The sequence below is a fragment of the Paroedura picta genome, chromosome 11 (assembly GCF_049243985.1).
Source record: "Paroedura picta isolate Pp20150507F chromosome 11, Ppicta_v3.0, whole genome shotgun sequence".
NCBI classification, from domain to species: Eukaryota; Metazoa; Chordata; class Lepidosauria; order Squamata; family Gekkonidae; genus Paroedura; species Paroedura picta.
The window spans coordinates 17,336,584-17,360,133 of NC_135379.1; the positions used below are offsets into that span (position 1 = coordinate 17,336,584).

Consider the following 23,550-nt stretch of genomic DNA (forward strand, 5'->3'; position numbering starts at 1 on the left):
CCTCCTCTTATTGCTGAGTATCAAATCAAAATCAAAATATAAAATAAAACCTGAATGTCCATGGTACAACTTAAACACACTGCAGCAATTTACAGAATTCCTTCAAAACTGCTCTGTGCCTTCCATCAAAGTAATTTGGTTTAATCAAGTTTGACTGATTGATCTGTACTTTGAAAATTCTTGGTAACATTTATGCAACTACACTGTATTTAACACTGCAGCAAAAACTACAGCCAGGCAAAAAAGAAATATAAAGCTCTTGCAATGCCATAGATTTGTGGAAACCAGAATCTGTTTGCATCACAATAATCTGTTAGCCACACAGTTTACTGTAAACTGAGCTGCAAGGGAGGTCAGAGTAGAAATGTAGTGAGTGAGTGAGTGAGTGAGTGAGTGAGTGAGTGAGTGAGTGAGTGAGTGAGTGAGTGAGTGATTATATAGTATCCACTATTTTTTTCAAGAAAGACTGAGGAAGGTTTCATAGTTTGAATAGAAACAGCTTAATTTTACACAGCTGCAGCAGATAAACATGCAACCTGTTTTCCCCCCCTTCAAAACAATAGCAACCAGGATTTGTCACATTTAGAATGAGACAAGCTGTATGTTATTACAACATGGGGCATGATCATTTGTGGGAGAAGGGAAATCTCATTTTCTCCCTCTTCCTGGCTCCAGTTCCCTGACCTGCACCACCTCCAGCTTTCTGATGTCTAGCCTATAGACATGCCAGCCTCCAGATGAGACCTGGGGATCTCACCGGAATTACTTCAGACTACAGAGATCAATTCCCTTGGCAAAAATTGCATTCTATCCCACTGAGCATTGTATTCCACTGAGGTACCTTCCTCCCCAGCCTCCAGCCTCAAATCTCCAGGAGTCTGCCAACCAGGAGCTGGCAACCCTGTCCCTGACCCCCACCCCCCATGGCTAGGGAATCCTAGTAAACCCTGTCCCTACTAGCTTTCATCCCCATGTCATGGATTCTTATTCATGTACGCTTTCCTTTGCTCTGCAACCACTGAATCAGTTTCCTTTTCTTTAGTTCCTTTTTCATACCCTGCAGCACCCTAATTCATTGACCTCACTCTTTCTGGGCTTGCTAAATTGCTCAACATAGCAGGCAATCTGCTGCCCATCTTTCACTGCAGCAGGAGCATAAATGGGGGCCGGAAAACCATGTTGCTGGCATCACTTTTCATTGTACACATAAGTGATATTATGATAGTCTAGGAATTTCACAAATCTCAGTGATTTTTACAACAGAGACCAGGAAATCCTTAGAGTGTTACAATATCACCATCAATATCACTCTGCCTTCCCGCATATTTGCTCCCACAGGGGTAAAGGTCTAGCTGACAACCCTAGCTGTCCCTAAAGTATCTTCCCACCCACAAAGGGATCAGATGTAATGATATTATAGAGCAGACTATGTAAGTGTATAAAATTAAATTTTGGAGCTACATGTATATTTTACCATTTTATTGATGTTACAGTGCTTGGGTCCAAGCAAAATGGTTTATAAAAGTTATAAATGAATTTAAAAACATGCCTAAAAATGGTATGTGCTTCAAATAACGAGGTGACTAATTAAAATCCCCATCTAATAAGAAATATGACATTTAACAAGGAATGGCAAAATTTGACACATGCTAATCTATAAAAATCTCTTGGTATGTTCCCTTTTGACACATTTCCACAACTTCTCATTTACTGAGACTTTTATCCGTTCTGCTTAAACCCGGGCCCAACACTTGATTTGTTCAAAGAAAGTATGTAGAGTTTGAGCTTGCTTAAGAATGAGAAACACTAAGACCATTTCTGCACAAGGAATCTGCCCCTGGAGAGCCTCTGGTTGTGGCAGGTTTTAGAGCCCCCTCCACATGACGTCGCCTGCATCCCGAGGCTGTCCAGGGGCTGGCTTGAGTTTTGCCCAGATTTGCCTCGGGATGAGAGAAATCACAAAAAGTGGATTTGCCACTTCTTATCTCGCATCCCATCGGTGTGCAACCAGTGAGCAACCAGGGGCAATCATGTATGGAGGGGGAAAGGTGTGATAGTCTCTGCAGTGTTATTCTGCCCTCACCCTCCGCTCTCCATTTCTTGCTCTGAGTTTTTTGTAAATGGTGTGGTCAATGTTGCAGTGTGACTGCATATCTACATTGTCAAAGGTAAAAAAAAATATTCTGCAAAGTGTCCATTGTCTTTTTGGGATCAGGCAGTCCCATTTGTGTTTTTTGGAGGTGGGAACTGAAAGGGGAAAGGGGGGGCAGGTGATCAAGCAGCCTTCTATCTGTCATCCAGGCATGCATGCTCCTCGTTTTAAAGCCTACCATTCACACACAAGCACTCTTTGAGCTCCGGATGCCATTTCCAGTGTCTCACAAATCCACCCAGACATAAATAGAGTCCAAAACACCACAAATCCCAAAAAGGAGTGGCAATGCTGTATCTTTCTGGCATTTCACCATAGCAACACAAAGTGTTAGTTTTTTATTAAAAATGCTTGTGTTGTGGCATTACAGCATAGCAATACGGAAGTGCCTTTTAAAATATAATTAATTTTGGAGTGGGTGGGGGAAAGTTTCAGTTCACGAGAGAATTTCTGTGCTATGATTGGTGACTTGCTGTGATTGACAAGCCAAGGAGAGGAGGCAGACGTTCATTTTGCTTTCCGTTACAGCCTCTTCAGGAGGCAAAAAGCCGCAATGGGGCAGAGGGAAAACGTGGGAGGGATCTCCCGTGAGGAGGGCTGCAAATGCGAGGCTTACCATCCTGCATTTGCAAACAGGGGGGCCACTCGTGTTTTAGCCCTCTGTACGGAAATAGTCAAATTCTAGACACAGATTATGTGGTCTGACTTAGTAGAATGGTAAAATTAGGGTAGATTTTATATTTATATTCTTACTGTAGAGTAAATGTAATTACATGGAAGTTGACTCACAATCTCCTTCAGCAGAAGATACCAATAAACCCACAGAACCTTGGATTTACTTTACAGGCATACCTACAAATTAAAACATCTCCTGAACTCATCCTAAATTTCACAATGTCATGAATTTATATCATGCAAATGCAAATAAATCAGTCCATTTAAAATATTCTATGATACTCAATTATTCGTACAGTCTTAATGATTGCATCATTTTGCTCAAGCAGCTCTTTCGACTGCACTCTAATTAATTATTTGGAGAAGCATAAGACCACATTAGAATGAGCAGGAAACATTCCCTACTGCCATATTTTTTTAAGCTCATCACATTTGCATCTCACTATCTTCCACCAAGCTCCAAGTGTCATAAATTGTCATGTTTCTTGTAACCCTACAACAACCCTTTGAGAAAACCTCAACTGAAAACATTTATTCAAGACTACTTACTAAGCTCAAGACAGGACATGCAGCCCATGATTTTTAAAGCAGAAATCCCTGTTGTGTTGATAAAAGCACTCACAAGGTACATCTGCAATGCCAAGTTTTTCTCCCATAAAACCAGTCTCCTTAACTGCCTTAAAAAACTTAAAACTGTACACAAAATAATACGTTCAAGACCAGTAGACTAGAGTCCAATTTTAGCATTTTGTCCTGTCAGTCCAGTCTTAAAATATATTTCTGATCATCATTAAAAGAGAGTTTTATATTTTTCAGAAATTTAGACGTGAGCCCATAAAGTTAATTTTTGTATTAATATATACAACCATGCATGTTTCACAGAATCAGTCAACAGCGTCTCTTTGCGTTGCATGACAGTGTCAAGAACTCTCAGAATCATCAAAGTATACATACTTGCCAACTTTACTCATTCACAATTTATCGCAATTATAGATTATAGATCAATAAAGCATGACAGCATTCCATTGAAGGAAAATGTAGCATACCTGTCGGACAAAACTGTTAGAGGTAGTGTCAGAAGATGTACTCCCATCTGATCCTTTGAACCTGTTTTTTCGTCTTGCACCTTTGCCGTAAGTCTGTTGAAAAAGATAAAACGCTGTTATTTTATTTGGCATCCAGGTTTGTTTGAGAACATTATCATGATGAGGTTCATTTACATAAATAGTACTATACAACAATGCTAATGCTCTCATAAAATGTAGCAATTCAAATTGAGATTTGATTGACCCCCAATATCCAATATTAAAAAAAATATCATGGTTTTCTACGTTACAAAACAAAAATTCCAAAGTGGGGGTTGGGGAACGACCCTGGAGCTGTTGCTAAGCCTCACCTAACTCACAGGGTGCCTGTTATAGGGACAGAAAAGGGAACGTGATTGTAAGCTGCTTTGAGATTCCTTCTGGTAGAGAAAAGCGGTAGGTAAGAACTGACTCTTCTTCTTCTTAGCAAAGCAGCCTGCAAAAGTGAGGGGGATCATTTAAAGGGAGTAGGCATCTGCCTAACAGCTGATAATTACAGCCCTGTGGCTGCTCCCTTTAAATCCCTTTCCCCTACCTTTGCAAGCAAAGCTGCCTGCAAGGATGGAAGGTTGGATTTAAAGGGAATGGCCGGAGCGCCTAATAGCTGATAATAACAGCTGTACAGCTGCTCCCTTTAAATGCTCACCCTCACCTTTGCAGGCAGCTCTGCCTCCAATGGTGGGGTGAGCATTTAAAGTGAGAGCAATATGTTGAACAACTGATAATGACAGGCGTCTCAGCTAGCGGGGGGGGGGGGGATTTAAAGGAAGCAGGCAGAGCACCTGTCTTTATCTGCTGTTATCACCTGTTTGGCACTGCCTGAGAAAGCAAAGGGATGCAGTTAAACAGCCAATTCGTGGCCAAATTGCCAAATCACAGTTCAGTTACCCGTTTGAATGTAGGAAATGGGCAGTTGAGATGAAAAATTACTCAAATCGGCATTAACATGTGTCTGTGCACATGCATTCCTTTTGAAGGGGCACACGCGAGGGGGCAGAGCTTTCTCCTTCAATCTGACAGTCAGCAACCCCAGGGTTGGGAATATTCCTTGCATTTAGAAGTGGGGCCTCAAAAGGGTACAAAGCCTCAGAGTCCATCCTCTAAAGCAGCCATTTTCTCCGAGGATCTGATCTTTATAGTCTGGAGATGAGCAGAGACAAAGGACGGCCTGCAGGCTAAGGTGAGGGCTGAGTGGTGCAGGTGTTTTCCATCTGGACAAAGTGCTCTGGCCAGTCCTTAACAGCAACAGTTCTCTAGAGCAGCAGTTTTATAGCTAGTGAAACACTATAAAAGCAAACATTAAAAATAAGCAGGGCAGTCTGACACCACAAATCATGGGCAGCCTCTCCACTGACCATCAGCACTTCAGTTTTATCCATCCCATTACCTCTTCCAGCTACCTACTAAGGACTTCCAAAGACCCACTTGGCTTAGCTGTTAAGGATTAACAGGTGACATCCATATTATTGGAGACACCTCACTCCAAATCCCCAAATTTCTTCCAGGTGTCATGTAAATGTTAACTAGTATGGAGGACAAGTTGGAACCCATGGTGCAAATGCATCAGCTTTTGGAATTGGTTTGTCAAATAATAGCAGAACCACCAAAGCATAGTGTCTCCTGTTCCCAACACAGCCAGCATCTCCAGAATATCAACACTAATGTTACTGAAAGCCACTGAGATGTCCAGCAAAGCAGGAACCAAAAGGTTGAGCAATAAATATACATATTAACATTAAAATATAAATATTATTGAGCAATAAATATACATATATTTTTATTTGAGCAATAAATATACATATTAACATTAAAATATAAATATTATTAATGCACATTAAGCAGATTAAAAACATAAGAATCACAATCTGAGCAATATTGCACATACAGTCTCAAAATTTGCACATGATATGACCATAAGCTGCAGCAGAAAGCAACAGGGATACCCTGATAGAGCAGAGTCCATAGGTGTCACCATCTAGGCATACTGATTCCTTTCCTCATGGAGCGTGAATGTCTTCTGACTCCGTTTCCACAAGATTTAGTTTGATTGTCATTAAGATCAAATTGTTCTTGATTCAAGGTATTGTACTGTCCTTTGCTGCCATCTAGATGTGCTTTTGCATTCCCATTGTTGTTCAGCACTTCAGCTGTCAGAGCCTACCCACAGCTGTTCAGTATTCTGATACAATCACTCTATATGGGCTCTTATATATATTTATTTATATATGCTACTTTTTGTGTAGAAAGAACTATCTACCATATATATGGTAGGAGGTCTCCAAACATAAATGCTCCAAATAATATTAGATTATTAAGATACATCCTGCTTCAGATCTTGTCCTCAAATAGGGCTTCTTCAGTAGTGTCAACGGTGTTAGGGAACTGCAATATCGATCATGCCCAAACATCTGAAAGTTTTGGAAAGATCTATCTTTCATATTTTGACATATTGACATAGTCCTTTTGAAGAAGAAGAGTTGGTTCTTATATTTGTCTCCAACAGGTCCTGCCAGACCAACCTAGTTTCCTTTTTTGACCAAGTAACAGGTTTGCTGGATCGGGGAAATTCGGTTGATGTCATTTACTTGGATTTTAGTAAAGCTTTTGACAAGGTTCCCCATGATGTTCTGATGGATAGGTTGAAGGACTGCAATCTGGATTTTCAGATAGTTAGGTGGATAGGGAATTGGTTAGAGAACCGCACTCAAAGAGTTGTTGTCAATGGTGTTTCATCAGACTGGAGAGAGGTGAGTAGCGGGGTACCTCAGGGTTCGGTGCTCGGCCCGGTACTTTTTAACATATTTATTAATGATCTAGATGAGGGGGTGGAGGGACTACTCATCAAGTTTGCAGATGACACCAAATTGGGAGGACTGGCAAATACTCCGGAAGATAGAGACAGAGTTCAACGAGATCTGAACACAATGGAAAAATGGGCAAATGAGAACAAGATGCAATTTAATAAAGATAAGTGTAAAGTTCTGCATCTGGGTCAGAAAAATGAAAAGCATGCCTACTGGATGGGGGATACGCTTCTAGGTAGCACTGTGTGTGAACGAGACCTTGGGGTACTTGTGGATTGTAAACTAAACATGAGCAGGCAGTGTGATGCAGCGGTAAAAAAGGCAAATGCCATTTTGGGCTGTATCAACAGAGGCATCACATCAAAATCACAAGATGTCATAGTCCCATTGTATACGGCACTGGTCCGACCACACCTGGAGTACTGTGTGCAGTTCTGGAGGCCTCACTTCAAGAAGGACGTAGATAAAATTGAAAGGGTACAGAGGAGAGCGACGAAGATGATCTGGGGCCAAGGGACCAAGCCCTATGAAGATAGGTTGAGGGACTTGGGAATGTTCAGCCTGGAGAAAAGGAGGTTGAGAGGGGACATGATAGCCCTCTTTAAGTATTTGAAAGGTTGTCACTTGGAGGAGGGCAGGATGCTGTTTCTGCTGGCTGCAGAGGAGAGGACACGCAGTAATGGGTTTAAACTTCAAGTACAACGATATAGGCTAGATATCAGGAAAAAGTTTTTCACAGTCAGAGTAGTTCAGCAGTGGAATAGGCTGCCTAAGGAGGTGGTGAGCTCCCCCTCACTGGAAGTCTTCAAGCAAAGGTTGGATACACACTTTTCTTGGATGCTTTAGGATGCTTAGGGCTAATCCTGCGTTGAGCAGGGGGTTGGACTAGATGGCCTGTATGGCCCTTCCAACTCTATGATTCTATGATTCTATGATTCTATGATATGCTGCGTTTCTCTACCCGAAGGAGTCTCTAAGCAGCTTACAATTGCCTCCCCTTTCCTCTCCCAACAACAGACACCCTGTGAGGCTGAGAGAGCCCTGATATTACTGCTTGGTCAGAACAGCTTTATGGTGCGGAGAATCAAACCCGGCTCACCAGATTAAAAGTCCTAACCACTACACCAAGCCATTTTATCCTCACAAAACCCTGTGAGATAGCGTAAACTGAGAGTGAGTGACTGGCTAAAGATCACATAGACCGATTCTGGACAGCTGGAAAAGGCTTGACCAGTGCTTGTATGGCAGCAGGGCCAATTCCCGCTAGTCCATACAACATTGGCACCAGCCCAGCCCTGTTCTGGGCCTAGCACGCCTTAGGCCCTCAGTTGCCCCATGGGAAGAGAACATGGATGTTTCTGTGTTCTCTGGTTTGCCATAGGGACCAATGGGGCCTATCCAGCTGCAGGCCCTCCTATGGCATCCCAAAAGGGACAAAAAATGCCCCAGTCAGCTCCGTGGCAGTTCGCAGCCTGCAGGGACAAATGGGGCACTTGTTTTTATTTGCGCAAAATTGGGACTGCATTGTAACACCCTAGCTGCATTGTGGGGACACAGTAATCCAGGACAGACAGTGTGCACTGCAGAAATAGGTCCTCCATGGGGACACAGGAAGTGGTGGAGCATGGTGTGGAATTGGTATCAGTGACTTTCACTGCAGGACAAGGATATGAACCCTGGTTTTCCCAGACCTAGTCTAACACTCTAAACCAGCCTTTCTCAACTTTTTACCATTGTGAAAACGGTGAAACATTCTACAAGCTTTGATAAACCCCAGATGTTGTGTGATCTTGCAGAATATGGTTGGGAAGCACAGCTGTGTACATACCCACCAGCGGCCCCACCGCTTCCCACTCTCTCCAGACCCATCATTGGACATTTGGGGGGGGGGTCAACATGATTATATATGGTCATTGTTGTTGTTATGTGCGAAGTCATGTCCGACCCATCGCGACCCCATGGATAATGATCCTCCAGGCCTTCCTGTCCTCTACCATTCCCCGGAGTCCATATAAGTTTGCACCTACTGCTTCAGTGACTCCATCCAGCCACCTCATTCTCTGTCGCCCCCTTCTTCTTTTGGCCTCGATCGCTCCCAGCATTAGGCTCTTCTCCAGGGAGTCCTTCCTTCTCATGAGGTGGCCAAAGTATTTGAGTTTCATCTTCAGGATCTGGCCTTCTAAAGAGCAGTCAGGGCTGATCTCATCTAGGACTGACCAGTTTGTTCGCCTTGCAGTCCAAGGGACTTGCAAGAGTCTTCTCCAGCACCAGAGTTCAAAAGCCTCAATTCTTTGACGCTCAGCCTTCCTTATGGTCCAACATTCGCACCCACATATATGGTCATATCACCCAATAAATATTTAACATATTAAAATATATTAAAGATTAATTAACTCCCACCTATTCAGGAAGCCCTTCCAGAGCCATCAAGCAACCTCAGGGTTTCACGAAACCCAGCTTGAAAAAGCCTGCTGAAAACAATACTATTACATTTTTGACTGCTCTTTTTCTGTACTTTAAAAAAATGTACACCATTAATATATGTTGATGATTTTATTCGCCTTGTAAAATATTTTGTTGAAAACTATAAACATATTACATCTGTGTACAGCCACAACATGCATAAACAAAAGAGCAAAATCACAGCCAAAATATTTCTCTTCTCACCAACACATGTTCAACAACTATTCAAACATAAATTTTCCATGGTTAGTCCTTGTTGCAACTCAACAAGATATTAAGTGTTTCATATCTGAAGTTCAGTAGTCTTCTATTTCTAAGGATGTGTGCATATTTATGAGATTTCAGATCTAATGTACATTGGAACAGAAAATCTAAACATACATCCCACAGAATATAAATTGCAGTAATACAACATGAAACACTGTTTGCATTACATGTATAACTCATTCAGCTTTAAAGGATTTCACGATCACTTATTTCCTTCCTTTTGAGTTACATATAGTACAATTTAAGCATGTTTATTCTGAAGACTCCAAGGGGCTTATTTAATAAAAGGTGTATTTAGGATTACAGCCTTAAAATTTATATTTACTATGATCAATACTTAGACCTTTCCTTATTTCAGTACAAGATGTGGGGGCAGTGTACTAATAGGAGAATTAATTTCAAAACAAGATGGCACCTTCCCCTGAACTTTAGGCCACTCAGGATTGGTGAGTTTGGAACTGCCTCTCATCTTTTCCACCTCACCAGGAACTGTCCTCTGGTCTCCTTGTCTTGGGCATACAGGGCTAAGTCTCACCATGCTTCTTTTGCTGTTGGCAACCCCTGAAATCCACTGAGCCTGGTTGCTGGCTCCTGTGGGACCTTTTTGCTGTGGCTGGCCCTGGGCCATCACCCAACTGTAATGTTGTGAACTGCCCTGAGCCCACTTGCAGGGAGGGGCAATATGAAAACAACTAACAGGTGTCATATGGATGCTTCATAATAAACCCTACATATGTACATTCATTACTATGCAAAGATACTTATTGCAATAACCTTCCAAGACAGAGAAATCTGAATCACACAAGAAGTGGTACTAGAGCCAAGGGGATATTACAAAAAGTAATCCACAATTACATGGTTCATGGCCAAGGCAAGGCACCAAAGAAAAATCTAGTGATATATAACAAATGAGATTGCATTAGACATGAAAGCTAGACAAAGCTGATTCAAAATGTTTAAAATGCAAAGAACTGCTTCAGTCACAGCACTGACATGACTCCAGGAAAGCAGAAGAAGGTATGCATATTTCCCAACAAGTAGGGATTAAAAAGCCATGACAATATGTAAACTTTCAAGAGGTTATTCAAACCAGAGGCTGTCATATTTAGAAATCTATTTTTAGCAAGCCCAAGATGTACATATATGGGGGAAATTAGAAAACCAAAGATTACTTAAGAAAGGAAAAGAAAATAATTCCAAATGAGAATCACAGAGGGCTAGGAGGAAGATGATGGAGAAAATTAGAATGATTAAGGCATCAGGGTATGGAAAGAAATTAAGAAAGACTAGGAAATTGCTGAGGGGGCAGTGGTAATTTATGTATATTAGCCTGTACCACAAAGAATGAATGACTTCCCACCTTGAAAAAATTGCTCTACTGTGATGAATGAGATACTGATTAAAAGAGATCACACTGTCAAAAGCAGCAGTGCTGCAAAAAAGACAAAACTAAAAATGTTTCCTGGCACAAAAGCCTACAGTAGTTAATGAGAGGCGGGGGTAGGCTGCACTGGCAGAAGAGCAGTAGTATGGTCATGCTACAATACAAAGTCATAATAACTATATAAGATCCATTACATAACAAACCATTTTAAAAGGCTAACCTTTCAAACCAAGACAATTCATCTAATCATTAAACATAATAAAGCTCAAGTTGACAACTCAGTATTTCAAAATCAGAATGCTAAGGGACAGACATAATGCAATGAATGTCTCAACTCAGTCGAGTAAGTCAAGGGTTCAATTCAGGAAGTCCCAAGGGCATTAGCAGAAGGACCAGGTCACAGGTTGTGTCCACAACCCAGGTCGCCAACCTTAAGTAAATATAGTCTGTCAGCAGCCTCTCAGTCCTCCCTTTGTGATGACTCACAGTCTTTTGCAGTCAACAACTATTTGCTAACATGGTGTGGTGCCTTTTAGACTAGAGTTGTCTTCCAGCACATTGATGGCATTTAATTGGCTCAGATGAGCCAGGGAGCTGCAATGGAGCCTGGCCAGAGGAATGAGAAGCTCCTGCAACTTTGGAATCTAAGGCCTGATGGGAATGTAGAAAAGATTGGTGTGGAAAAAGAGAGTGCTGGCTATTTCTGCTGCTTGAGGCTGCTGTTCAGCACTTGAATCCAGACTAAGTAAGATGGACCAATATTTGTTTGCTTTGGCTAAGAGAACCCAGTGGGACTTCTCCAATATCCAAGAAGAAGGTAAATTCCTGATCTTACATGATCTGTATGAAGACATTGGTTAAGCAACTGCCAGGAGCACTTAACTACAATGTTTAGTAGTCGGTTCCTTGACAAAAGTGCAACATCTTACCGGGAATGACTATGCCACTATAACAGTCACCTTTCAACACCATGTACATAACAGATCCATTAAAACTAAGCCTTGAAGAAAGCCCTTTGGACTTCACAGCTTGGTCTGCAAAAACTGAAAGGCAAGCAGCCCTCATTTCAGTAAGGTTGTCATTCACTGCAGCTGAGGCACCATAACTTGGTTGTAGAACATCTACTGGATATGGCCAAAGGCCCCAGGTTCAACCCCAGTGTCACTGTGGTCAAGGTGTCTAAAATCATTTCTGCAGCAAATTCCAAGGGAATTTAAAAACACAGAAATTAGACTCTCCAAGATGATGGGAAACAGTTGGTTTTCAGACACTGCTTCTCTCTACCTTAAGGAGTCTCAAAGCACTTTACAACTGCTTTCCCTTCCTCTCCCCACAGCAGGCACCTTATGAAATGGCATTAAACTTGGTGTAGTGGTTAGGAGTGCGGACTTCTAATCTAGCGAGCCGGGTTTGAATCTGCGCTCCCTCACATGCAACCAGCTGGGTGATCTTGGGCTTGCTACAGCACTGAGAAAACTGCCCTGACTGAGCAGGAATATCAGGGCTCTCTCAGCCTCACCTACCTCACAGGGTGTCTGTTGTAAGGAGAGGAAAGGGAAGGCGATTGTAAGCCGCTTTGAGACTCCTTTGGGTAGAGAAAAGCGGCATATAAGAACCAACTTTTCTTCTTCTTCTAAACTGTATTACATTAAAGAATCACCTACTTAACATCAGATATTATTACTGAATCTTTTTTCAGAGTTTTCTGAATCATATCCAGACCCCAGGAGAAGGCGATTCCCAGTGTCCACAGGCTCCACAGACATCGGAGAGAGGGAAAGAAGAATCCTTAGAGTTAACTTGACAAACGGTGGTCAAAACTCCAAGAGCAGAGAGGCATTGACAGTGCAATTCTAAGGAAATATTCCTGAGAATAAATCCTACAGAACAGATAAATACTTCTAGTGTGGAAGAACTGACAGATAGCCCTTCAGTACTATAGCACTGGATAGTAGCAGGATCTGAAAGACCCAGGAGAAGCAGCAGTTCTGACTAAAGCAATGTTATCATTGGATAAAGCTGAATACCCAAAATGAATCTAGGCAAAAGAAGTGATTAGTAATTTCTGATCTCTGGAGGTTCTTAACTATTTCTTTGCCAATTTCTATCTGATTTTTTACTCAGGCCTGCATGCCTGTGAGTACTATTAGCTTTTATGCTGCTGCTTTATGTACAGCTCATGTACTTATGGCCAGGAAAGCTTTCCATCAGCTCTAGTTAATTTGCTGACTGCAGTCCTGCTTGGAGAGTTTGGATTTGGCAAAAATACCTGATATGTCCTTCATCATGTTGGCTCATTCCTTGCTACTGCTGGTGTCTTTAAATTCCTGATTCCATAACTTATATGAACAAAAATGTAACTGTCATTAATATTCTAGGGATAAAGGTAAAGGTAAAGGTATCCCCTGTGCAAGCACTGGGTCATGTCTGACCCTTGGGATGACACCCTCCAGCGTTTTCATGGCAGACTCAATACGGGGTGGTTTGCCAGTGCCTTCCCCAGTCATGACCATTTACCCCCCCCAGCAAGCAAGCTGGGTACTCATTTTGCCGACCTCGGAAGGATGGAAGGCTGAGTCAACCTTGAGCCGGCTGCTGGGATCGAACTCCCAGCCTCATGGACAGACAGATTCAGACAGCATTTCTGCTGCCTTACCACTCTGCGCCACAAGAGTCTCTTATTCTAGGGATAGATGCTTCAAATCTCCAGGCTACTTTTCCCAATTGAATGACACAGGACAAAACCAAGGGGCAGGAATAATTCTAGACATAAGTCTGTGAGAAGATACAGAAACCAACAGCACCAGCATGTAGCCTTTAAGAGCTTAGGGTAGATTTTATACCTACACCAGTGCAGAGTTATACAACTTCACTTTCATTTGTTTATTACAGGAAAACTATTCTAATACAAGTTATTGGGATACAATACTCCGAAAGCAAAGTATTGTAAAGAAGCCAAAATTACTGTAAAGAAGCAGAGGGGGAAAATAAGGTGTCCCGACCCAGACCTCAAAAACGCTCCTCAATATTTGCCCAAACATACTAAAAAACCAATAAGAGTAATTTGTTATAATCCTCCTCCCTGGTGCAAACGACACAGGAATCCTTTGCTGTTACTCCAACAGCAACTTAGTAAGCAGAAGCAGAAGCAGAAGCAGAAGAGTTGGTTCTTATATGCCGCTTTTCCCTACCCGAAGGAGGCTCAAAGCGGCTTACAGTCACCTTCCCATTCCTCTCCCCACAACGAACACCCTGTGGGGTGGGTGAGGCTGAGAGAGCACTGATATCACTGCTCAGTCAGAACAGCTTTATCAGTGCTGTGGTGAGCCCAAGGTCACCCAGCTGGTTGCATGTGGGGGAGCGCAGAATCGAACCTGGCATGCCAGATTAGAAATCCGCACTCCTAATCACTACACCAAACTGGCTCTCTAAGGCAAGTATCGCATGGGCTCTTGCATGTAGACTATTTCTAATCACCATACACTGGGAAGATAATAGCTCCAGTTAGGCTGCAAGCTCTGTGTGTGTTGGGGGGGAGGTATATTGTCAGATTTTATCACCAAATGAATAACCGGATGTGTAACCCACACAACTGCTCGTACATGGACAGCGTAAGGGTCTAATGGAGGATTATTCACTTGTGGAATATTTGAGGTAGAGAGGCCAAACTACCAGGTTCCCCTACAAACACCTCCAATTGGCTAGTGATCCCTGGCCCCAAGGAAGTCCACATGACCTCAACCAGGGCCAGAGCCTTCTCTGTCCTGGCCCCCATCTGGTGGAATGAGCTCCCAGAGGAAATCAGGGCCCTAATGGAACTAAAACAGTTCTGCAGGGCCTGCAAAAGGGAGTTCCTCTGCCAGGCATTTGGTTGAGGTCAATTGAAACAAAACAGCATCTACTTGGCCCCTGAACCTCCCTCCCTTGAAACCATACAATGGATCCAACCAACCATGTATCTGTTAGATTGTTTACTCAGTTAGTATGTTACTTTCTCAGTTTGTTATTACTGTTACCATTCATTCCGTATAATCACTGAGTTTGATGTATTGTTCTAGTTTATGTTCTATGTGAACCACCCTGAGCCTTAGGTGAGGATGATATACTAGTGTATTAAATAAATATATATAACCACCGCCGCTACAACAATGGCACAAAACCCTGTGCTTTGTTTGGAAGATTGCTGCCTCATTTACCCACTTTTAAGCCAATGAAAGGAGCTTCAAAGTGCTTAACTTTGCCCACAATATCAGAAAGTACATATAACTAACCCAGTTTCAAAGCCTGGTGATTACTTGAAAGCTTATAATCACAAAATAACACCAAAAAGAAATAATTAAAATGTCAACACGTTTTCCTGGCTTTAAAACTGAGTCAGTGGGCAAAACCAAGGACTGCTGAAAAATGACCAGTTTTCACAATGTTGGATCAAAATTATTGTATGCTGACGTATGTGATTTGTAAAAGAATTACAAGGATCATATTGTACATATATTGAACAATTCAATTAATCCTCCTCTTAATCAGTGCAGCTATGAGAATTATGCAGACAAAATTTCAGAGGACCTGATCACCCTGGGAGTTGAGAGAGGTGCTGCTGTGTGTACAGCTATAGTTACATATACTTATCCATTGGACCAATTAATATTTACGAAACTGGCGGGAGGTGGAGCGTGTCTGGGGTGTCCGAGCTGGAACAAGGCCGGCACCTACAGCTCCCGCCCTCCATTGCCGGCCATTCACCTCACACATACGCCTGGCCGCCAAAGCCAACACGTCTGCAACTGTCTGCCACTCCACCCGTGCCCCACCTGCACCCACGCCATAGAACAGGCCGGCCCAGACGCCGAGGGCATGGTAGATAAGATGGCAGTGGCAGTGAGCAACCTGTCCAGCACAGCCACCAGCCCCGATGCTGACGTGCTTCCACCCCAGCGCCTTCAGGGCCGGAGGCCTCTCTGTGCATCTGGTGGTCTGCCTCACACCGCCCCCTGCCTTTCTGGTGCTAGCGCCTGCTGCCTTTTATACTGTAATGAGCTTCCCCACTAGTATCTTTTATAAGGAAGGGTTGGGAAAAAGTGTGGATTTGGGCCAGTTTATGTATGACTAATTCTGCATTAGGAGACATACCTTCTTTTAGACTCCCTTTGGATTTCCTTTGGATGCTGTGAGTCAACTCTAGTGTTGCCACATCCAGGCTTATTTCCCAGGCTGCAATCTGCAACATGCTTTCTGCGATGAGTCCCACAGAGGCAGCCTCCCATCATGCTTTGCTCCCTTCCCCTTTTCAAAAAACGAATTTTTTTGCAGAACGGTGCCTGCTTGTGTCTTTGTTTTCATCGTGCCCCCTAATCCCACCATTCTGCACTCTTGATAGCCTCCCCACTTCCCCCCAAAGAGTTCAGAATATATATATTTTTTTAAATCCCGGGTTATAACATTATAGCATCATAACACTGCTGTGCAAGACTGTAATGCTGCTTCTTTTAAAAACTTAGAAACAGTGTTGTAAAAAAAGGCAGATTTTTCAGAACAGAGGGAGGGAGGGAGGAGGCAAGAGGGGAGGGAGAACAGCAATGAGAAAAGTGGCGTTCCGAAATTTCCATTTTCTGGGGATTCCTCTGCTGCAGGGACAATTTGGGACTTTGTCTGAAGAAGCAAATCTTTTCAGCTTAACCTATTCACAGGGTTGCTCTGATGACAAACTAGGCAGTACTATCTACACTGCACAGAGCATCTTAGAAGAAAGTGTATAGACATGAGGATTGGAGTGGAACAGAATGGAATTATTATCCCATTCATTCTAACAGCGAGTTATACTGTTTGCTTTCATACGATAGTTAGGTTGGGTGTGACCTGGTATGAGGATCTGCAGAGAAAACCTTTATCTAGGGCCCCATGGTGACACTTAGGAGGCCTGTTCTTGATCCACATCAGTTTAACTTCAGGCCATGATTGGGAATAGAAACAGTTGCGTCCCTTCTGGCCTTCTCAGCAGCCTTTGATACTCTTCACTAGCATTACTATTTGCAATTGAAGCATTGCTCTGGCTTCCTTCTTACAGACAGATGAGTGTACAGACTGCTCTATTAGCATCACAGCTTAGAAATTTCTTCCAGAAAGAGCTGATAAGCTACTTCTTGATAAAGTTTTATGCAAAGTTTTATACAACAAGTAAAATCAGTTTTGTTCCTCCAGGATAAAAAAAAAAAACGTTTTAACTAGTTGACAACAGTAAGCTCATAATAGCAAGATCTGATAAATTTTGGCAGCTGTTTTAACTTCTTCCTACTGCTTTTAATGTGGCATTGTTTAAAAACTTTTAAAAATATAATTACGGGAAAGCAGTTTAGAATGCTTAAAAGCTAAAGATCTTAATGTCACAGTTTTAAAAAGTAAATGTTAAAAGTTATATACCAGTTTTGTCTTTCACAGATATCTCACTTTCATCTATAGCGAAAAAGGTATACCAGTATTATTATTATTATTTTTATTAACTAGCAAAATGTTGTTTTGCCTGATGAATATCAGTTAACTCCCTACCACTGCTGCTTTTCATTACCGAAAAAAGTACTGCCGGTCACTTTAATAAGCAACTGTATGAAACACTATCAGTGAAATCTTCTAAGGCAGGGGTAGTCAACCTGTGGTCCTCCAGATGTCCATGGACTACAATTCACATGAGCCCCTGCCAGCATTTGCTGGCAGGGGCTCATTTGAATTGTATTCCATGGACATCTGGAGGACCACAGATTGACTACCCCTGTTCTAAGGTACAAATTAGTTGCAACATTAATCCATGAAAACTGCAGGAGTCTGGGAAAATAGCACGGAGAGACCTCGCCTCTTCCCAAGACACAGTCCTAATCCAAACTGGCTCCTGAAGTGCTCAGCGCAACCTTTCTCAACTTTTTTACTGTTGAGAAACCCCTGAAACATTCTTCAGGCTTTGAGAAACCCCAGAAGTGGTATAATCGTGCAGAATATGGTTGGGAAGCAGAGCTGTGTACATGCCCAACTGAGCCCCCCCTCCCCCCCTCCAGGCCCATCATTGGCCATTGGGGGAAGTCAACATGACCACATATCCGATAAATGTTTAACAAATCTTTAAAATATTTAAAAATTAATTAACTCTCATCCAATCAGGAAATCCTTCCAGAGCTATCAAGAAACCCTGGTTGAGAATGCTTGACATAGAGAAATAAGTTTGCTGCAAGTGTGGTCCTAGGCACAAGAAAAGTGAGTCAGGACAAGAGCACCCTCACCCATTGTGTGCACTAATATCTGGTCTAGTTCAGGCCTAATCGTCTAGTCTAGGTGTAACATTGCTTAGAATTTTTGGTTTTACTGCTAATTTAGTAAAGGGCAGAATAGAAATCTAATAAATGAAATAATTTCACACCATCCAATTAGAACAAGTGCTACCCCACTGGAAAGTACTAGATTTTATCACCTGTTTTACTTCACAGCTTATTCAAGATGGAATGCTTTTTATAATAAGGTATGCTGACTTAAATACTCATTTTGAATGGCAAGACCCAACAGAACTTGGTAATCAGTGATAAGCAGCCATTCATTTAATGAGCAATGTAATATTCTCGCCAGATTCACTTAGCTAGTATTAAAGCCCATCAAAACTGTGAAAAAACTATTTTGAAAGAACGCCTTGTTGCAATACTATTTATTTACATCCTTTATTCCTGGCCTTTTTTTCCCAATGAGAACTCAAAGCAGCTGACATTGTTCCCCTCTCTCCTATGTTATCCTCACAAAACTCCCTGAAAGGTAAGTTAGGGAAAGAGTGTATAACTGGCCCACGGCCACTCAACAAGCTTTCAGGGCAGAGATCTGAAATTAGGTCTCTCAAATTCTAGTTCAACTCTCTAACCAATGTACCATGTTGAAAATTGTTTACAACGTTGTTATATTGTTTAGATAGGTGGGGCTAGTCATTTGGGGTGTTCTGGCACAAATCCTAGCCACACTTCCATGTGAGTGCTCACGATTTTAAAGCACTCTGCTGCTCAATGCAGCTCCAAACACACAAACATGGTAGAAGGGCTCCAGGTTCTCTCCCATCCCCATTTGCCAGCAGAAATAGCCATGAGGAGTTCTGTTTGGCCTTGCCTTGGACTCCAAGAGTCCTCAGTCACATGATTCCTGGACATATGGAGCTCAGGAAAGGTACAAATAGGAATCCCCATGACTGTTTCTTTTGGCAAAAATGGCATGGAGGAAAGACTGAAGTCCCTTCTCCACCCTTCCAGCACTTGGAGCCACACTGTGGAGTGAAGTATTTGAAAAGGGTGAGACCCCCTCCATATGTGGATGCAAATCATGTCAGGGGACTATAAGCCCACATAATGTGGTTACCTGGAACCTTTGCCTAGAGGTGGGAAAAGATGAATTCAACAATGATATAGACTACTCAGAATATGAAACCCAACTGCAGCCTGTCCAACTTGTCAGAAATATCCATGACCTTTTATATTTATTAGTGAAATAAATCATCGTTCAAACATCTGTATATTGTTCAACCTACCTTTTAAAAAAAAATCAGATTTATATATTTGTCTCTTTTCAGTCTGTGTATGAATGAATTAGTTACAAATGGCTTATGACTTGTTGCTGTATCTGTTCTGTACATTCAACACTCATAAATCAACTGCTGTCTTAAAATGTGAAAATTCATAAAGCAATATGTTAAAACACATACAGATAAACACACACAATGCATTTATAACATATACAGCTCCCTAGTACAAATCTGGGATACCATACACAGACACAAACACACACATACAAAATATGTTACACCTCCTTTACCACAAAACACTGAAAACTACAGGGAAACAGATACACATCTTTACACATACAACATGAAATCTGCATTACTTCCACCTTTCTTAACACCTAGATGTAGAAGAAGAATGATTAAAGTGCATTGCCAAAAACATGAAAAACACCCAAAATACTATGATGGGTAACTGAGTCTTCTACATGTAAGTTTCAGACAGAGAAAAGAGTTGGAACAGAATTATTGAGCCTCGCCATCTGCTCAAATTAAGAAATCTCATTAATATGCAATATACAATAAAACTTGGGGCAACTAGTGCTTCAGAGTTGTTCAATCTTCTTGAACAACTCCGTATCTGAATCCACAGGATTATTAAAAAGTGTTAACTAAGGCATAACCAATACATCAAATGTTATTTCTTTAGCATCTACTCATAGGGCACCCACCCAAAACATGCCGTTTGATGTTCCCCAAAACATGTATTTTACAAACACGACTGGCACACGGTTATATATCTCAAGAACTCCTGATTGGCCACCACTCCCTGAAGCTGGTACCCATCTGGGAAAGCATGTCTTCTGCCCACTTGATGTATTAGCCACATTCCCCCTTTCCTTCCACCGGCTCAGGGCCAGGCATTTCTGCCTGTATCTTCTTCTAATGAGAGAAGGGTTTCCAAGGATAAAAGCTTTGGCAGGAATAAACGCCCGGGACGAAAAGCCCACATAAATCAGAACTGCCCTGTTGCACTCGCAGTGGTTTCCAAAGCCCTCTGAGGATCAAGGAGAAACTTCCCCTAAATCAGTGCTGAAGCTCCGGGACGGTTATTCCCATCCAAACCAGCGGCTCATTGGTCCTTAAGCTCACCTGGAAAAGTGCCGGTGGGTCGACAGCCGCGGCCACCCAGTTCTGGGGCACCCAACGCCGCCACGGGACGCCCCCCCCCCCCCGGCCTCACCTTGCCTAGGGGCCGTCTCCGGGCTGGCCGGGCAGAGGCTTCCGTCTCTCCTTTTGTTTTATTTTATGTTTTATTTTATTGGGGGGGGGGATGGCTGGGGGGTCGCTTTTGCACGAGCGTTTTCACACCCACCCTCCCGGTACTGAATGAACGGAGCGCCGGCCGGGTCGCCTTCCCTCTGTCTCTCTGGAACGGAGCGAGAGCGGAGCCGCCCGAGCCTCGCTCGCTCGCCTTCGAAAGATGGAAGCCATTAAACGCTGGAAGAGCCCGAAAACTTCTCCGGGCACGAGGCGGCAGCCGCCCCGCATCGGCCAGGCGAAGAGAAAGACCAGACAGCCAGACAGACAAGCCGCCTCCGTCCTACCCGCCTGGTCCTTCCCGCCCGGTCCCGCGGACCTCTCTCCCCCCCCCCCCCCATCCCCATCCCCATCCCCATCCCCGCCCTACCTGCACTACGGTGACCAGCGCGGGGGGATTGTCCAGCAGATGCTCCATCTGCAGCTCCTGCGCCGCCGTGACCGCCGCTGAAGTGGGAGGCGATTTGGACATGTCACTTTGCACCATTGGAGAAAAAGGAGCGGGCGTTCGCAGCAACAAAAGCGCCGCGGGGACGGGATTGTAAATAATAGTTTCCACACACCCCCCGCCCTCCCGCCCTTTCGGCGCTATTGTCGCCGCACGAGGATGGGGTTCGCCGCCGCCGCCTCACGGGTGGGCCATTTGCAAGCGATTAAGTGCTGGCTAAGTGGGGTGGGGGAGGAGAGGCAGACAGGGCGCTCGGAAGCGCAGGCTCCTGCTGCCTCGCCCTGCCTCCGCCGCCGCGGGGTCTCCGTGGAGAATCGAGTACGGCAACCGCTACTCCAGACGAGGAAAGGGGAGGAGAGGGGGAGGCGCCTGCGAGAAGCCGCGAGGGACAACGAGGACGTTATTTCCCTCCACACACACACACAATACACACACACACCCACAAAAGGCTGATGTTGGAAGGGAAGCTTGCGAAAGGGGAGGGGGGGTGTGATGGGCGGCTGTCGAACGGGAGCAGAAATCGCTTTTGTGGGAAGTTGCAAGTTGTTCTCGTTGAGGTTCCGGGGCGCCTTCGCGGAAGGTCTGAGGGAGATTTGTATTGTTCACGAAGGAGCCTGGCTTTGTTCCGTAGCCCAGGGGTAGTCAACCTGTGGTCTTCCAGATGTCAATGGACTACAATTCCCATGAGCACCTGCCAGCATGCTGGCAGGGGCTCATGGGAATTGTAGTCCATGGACATCTGGAGGGCCGCAGTTTGACTACCCCTGCCCTAGGATCTTGGTAAATCATACAAACCTATCCAGTATTGCTGCTGGTGCCAATGCCGTGAAGGATTAAATTCAAGAGAGCCAAGGGTTCCATTCTCCTTCAGGCCTGACTGACTGGCTGTCGCCAGAAGCATCCTTTGTAAAGCAGACTGCTGTGGTCTAATCTTAGAGTCCAAGGCCTCGGGTTGCTAGACCTTCACCTTTGCTGTCCTCCCAGCGGTTGAGCCATGTTTCAAGTTGTATTATTATTATTTGGAATTGCCTCTCCCTGGCAACAGGCTCAGGGTGGCTAACAACAATAAAAACATAGACAAATAAACCTAACACAATTTCAGATTAATATATTACCATTTCAGCGAACCCCAGCTCCAATTGAGTGGTGGGTGGGGAGGAAGGAGAGGCCCCGACTGATGTTAATTTGTACAGTAGATTGGCCTCAGATGTTAACCTTAGCAGACTGGTGGTCAGACTCTGAATAAAGTAGCATTCCTTATTGCCATGTGGTTCTTTTGAAAAGCAAAAAGGAAGGCATCCTATTTGACTCTGCTGCCTGCCATTGGCATTTTAGGGTGGCAATAACTCCTCTCAAATTCGAAAGATGCCCTCAGGCTCAAAAAGGGCCTCCTATTTTAGAACATTTAAATAATATTCTGTTTATAATCTGTTCCACTTAATATTTCTGGTAAGGCCTTGGAGGTGGAGCGTGTCTCATGGCTTAAGTGCCACTCGGCGCTTAACAGCCACTCAGGGCTGCTGTCCCACCCCTGAGTGCATCCTCCTCCAACTGGCTTGCCTGTCTGTCCAGAGGCCAGGCAATCGCCCTCCGTCCCTTATCCCTGACCACTTTGTCCTCCTTCCACTTCCCTCTGAGGCTTGGAGGCTGCATATCCCTGCCGCGTGACAGCTGCCCCTGGCGGTGAATTCCCTAACAGATTCCTGCAGCCTTTCCAGGTCCTGGGGGGAGGCCATCCACCCCCCCTAATCTAGCACCCGTTATATTCCTGAATGCAATGGGCTTGGCCTCTAGTTTCATTATAATTTGTCATGTTTTCCATTTGACAGTTTTCACTAATGGCATTGCTTATTTTATTTTAGCATGGTAATATGTTGGTTGCTTTCATGTTCTTGTCTTTTTGCTTTGCTAGTGTCTGTACGGTTGTGACAGTTGGAATAAAATACAATTCTTCTGTTTACATGAAACAAGGTGTGAGCTTTTCCAAAACCATCTGTTCAACTATTTTACAGTTATATATGTCTTAAACGGAGCCTCTTGTGGTGCAGGGTGGTAAGGCAGCCGACATGCTGTCTGAAGCTCTGACCATGAGACTGGGAGTTCGATCACAGCAGCTGGCTCAAGGTTAACTCAGCCTTCCATCCTTCCAAGGTTGGTAAAATGAGTACCCAGCTTGCTGGGCGGTATAATGGTAATGACTGGGGAAGGGAATGGCAAACCACCCTGTACTGTATCTGCGAAGAAACCCCTAGACTGAGGGCATCACCCCAAGGATAAGACATGACTCAGTGCTTGCACAGGGGATACCTTTACCTTACGTCTTAAACATACCACTGTATCAAGCAACTCTGCATGGAAAGAACCAGAAGAAAAGAATCAAAACAGCCCTGCAAAGATGGTTTAGGTCATTATTACTCCTTTTGCACAAATCAATATGATT

At 43.6% G+C, this 23,550-nt stretch overlaps 1 protein-coding gene across 2 annotated transcripts in view; it reads right to left on the reverse strand.

Annotated features, from left to right (window-relative positions):
• CACNB2 (calcium voltage-gated channel auxiliary subunit beta 2) overlaps positions 1-21,442 on the reverse strand; it is a 134,731-nt gene extending 113,289 nt beyond the window's left edge. Inside the window, exons 1-2 of one of the 2 annotated variants that reach the window (XM_077304222.1) lie at positions 21,033-21,442; positions 3,874-3,966 (exon numbers count right to left, since the gene is read on the reverse strand). In XM_077304222.1, coding sequence (XP_077160337.1) covers positions 3,874-3,966; positions 21,033-21,149 — 210 coding nt within the window. In that variant the 5' untranslated portion in view covers positions 21,150-21,442. The remainder of the gene's footprint in view (positions 1-3,873; positions 3,967-21,032) is intronic. The other variant, XM_077304220.1, reaches the window with a different exon arrangement.
• Positions 21,443-23,550: the final 2,108 nt, after the last annotated feature.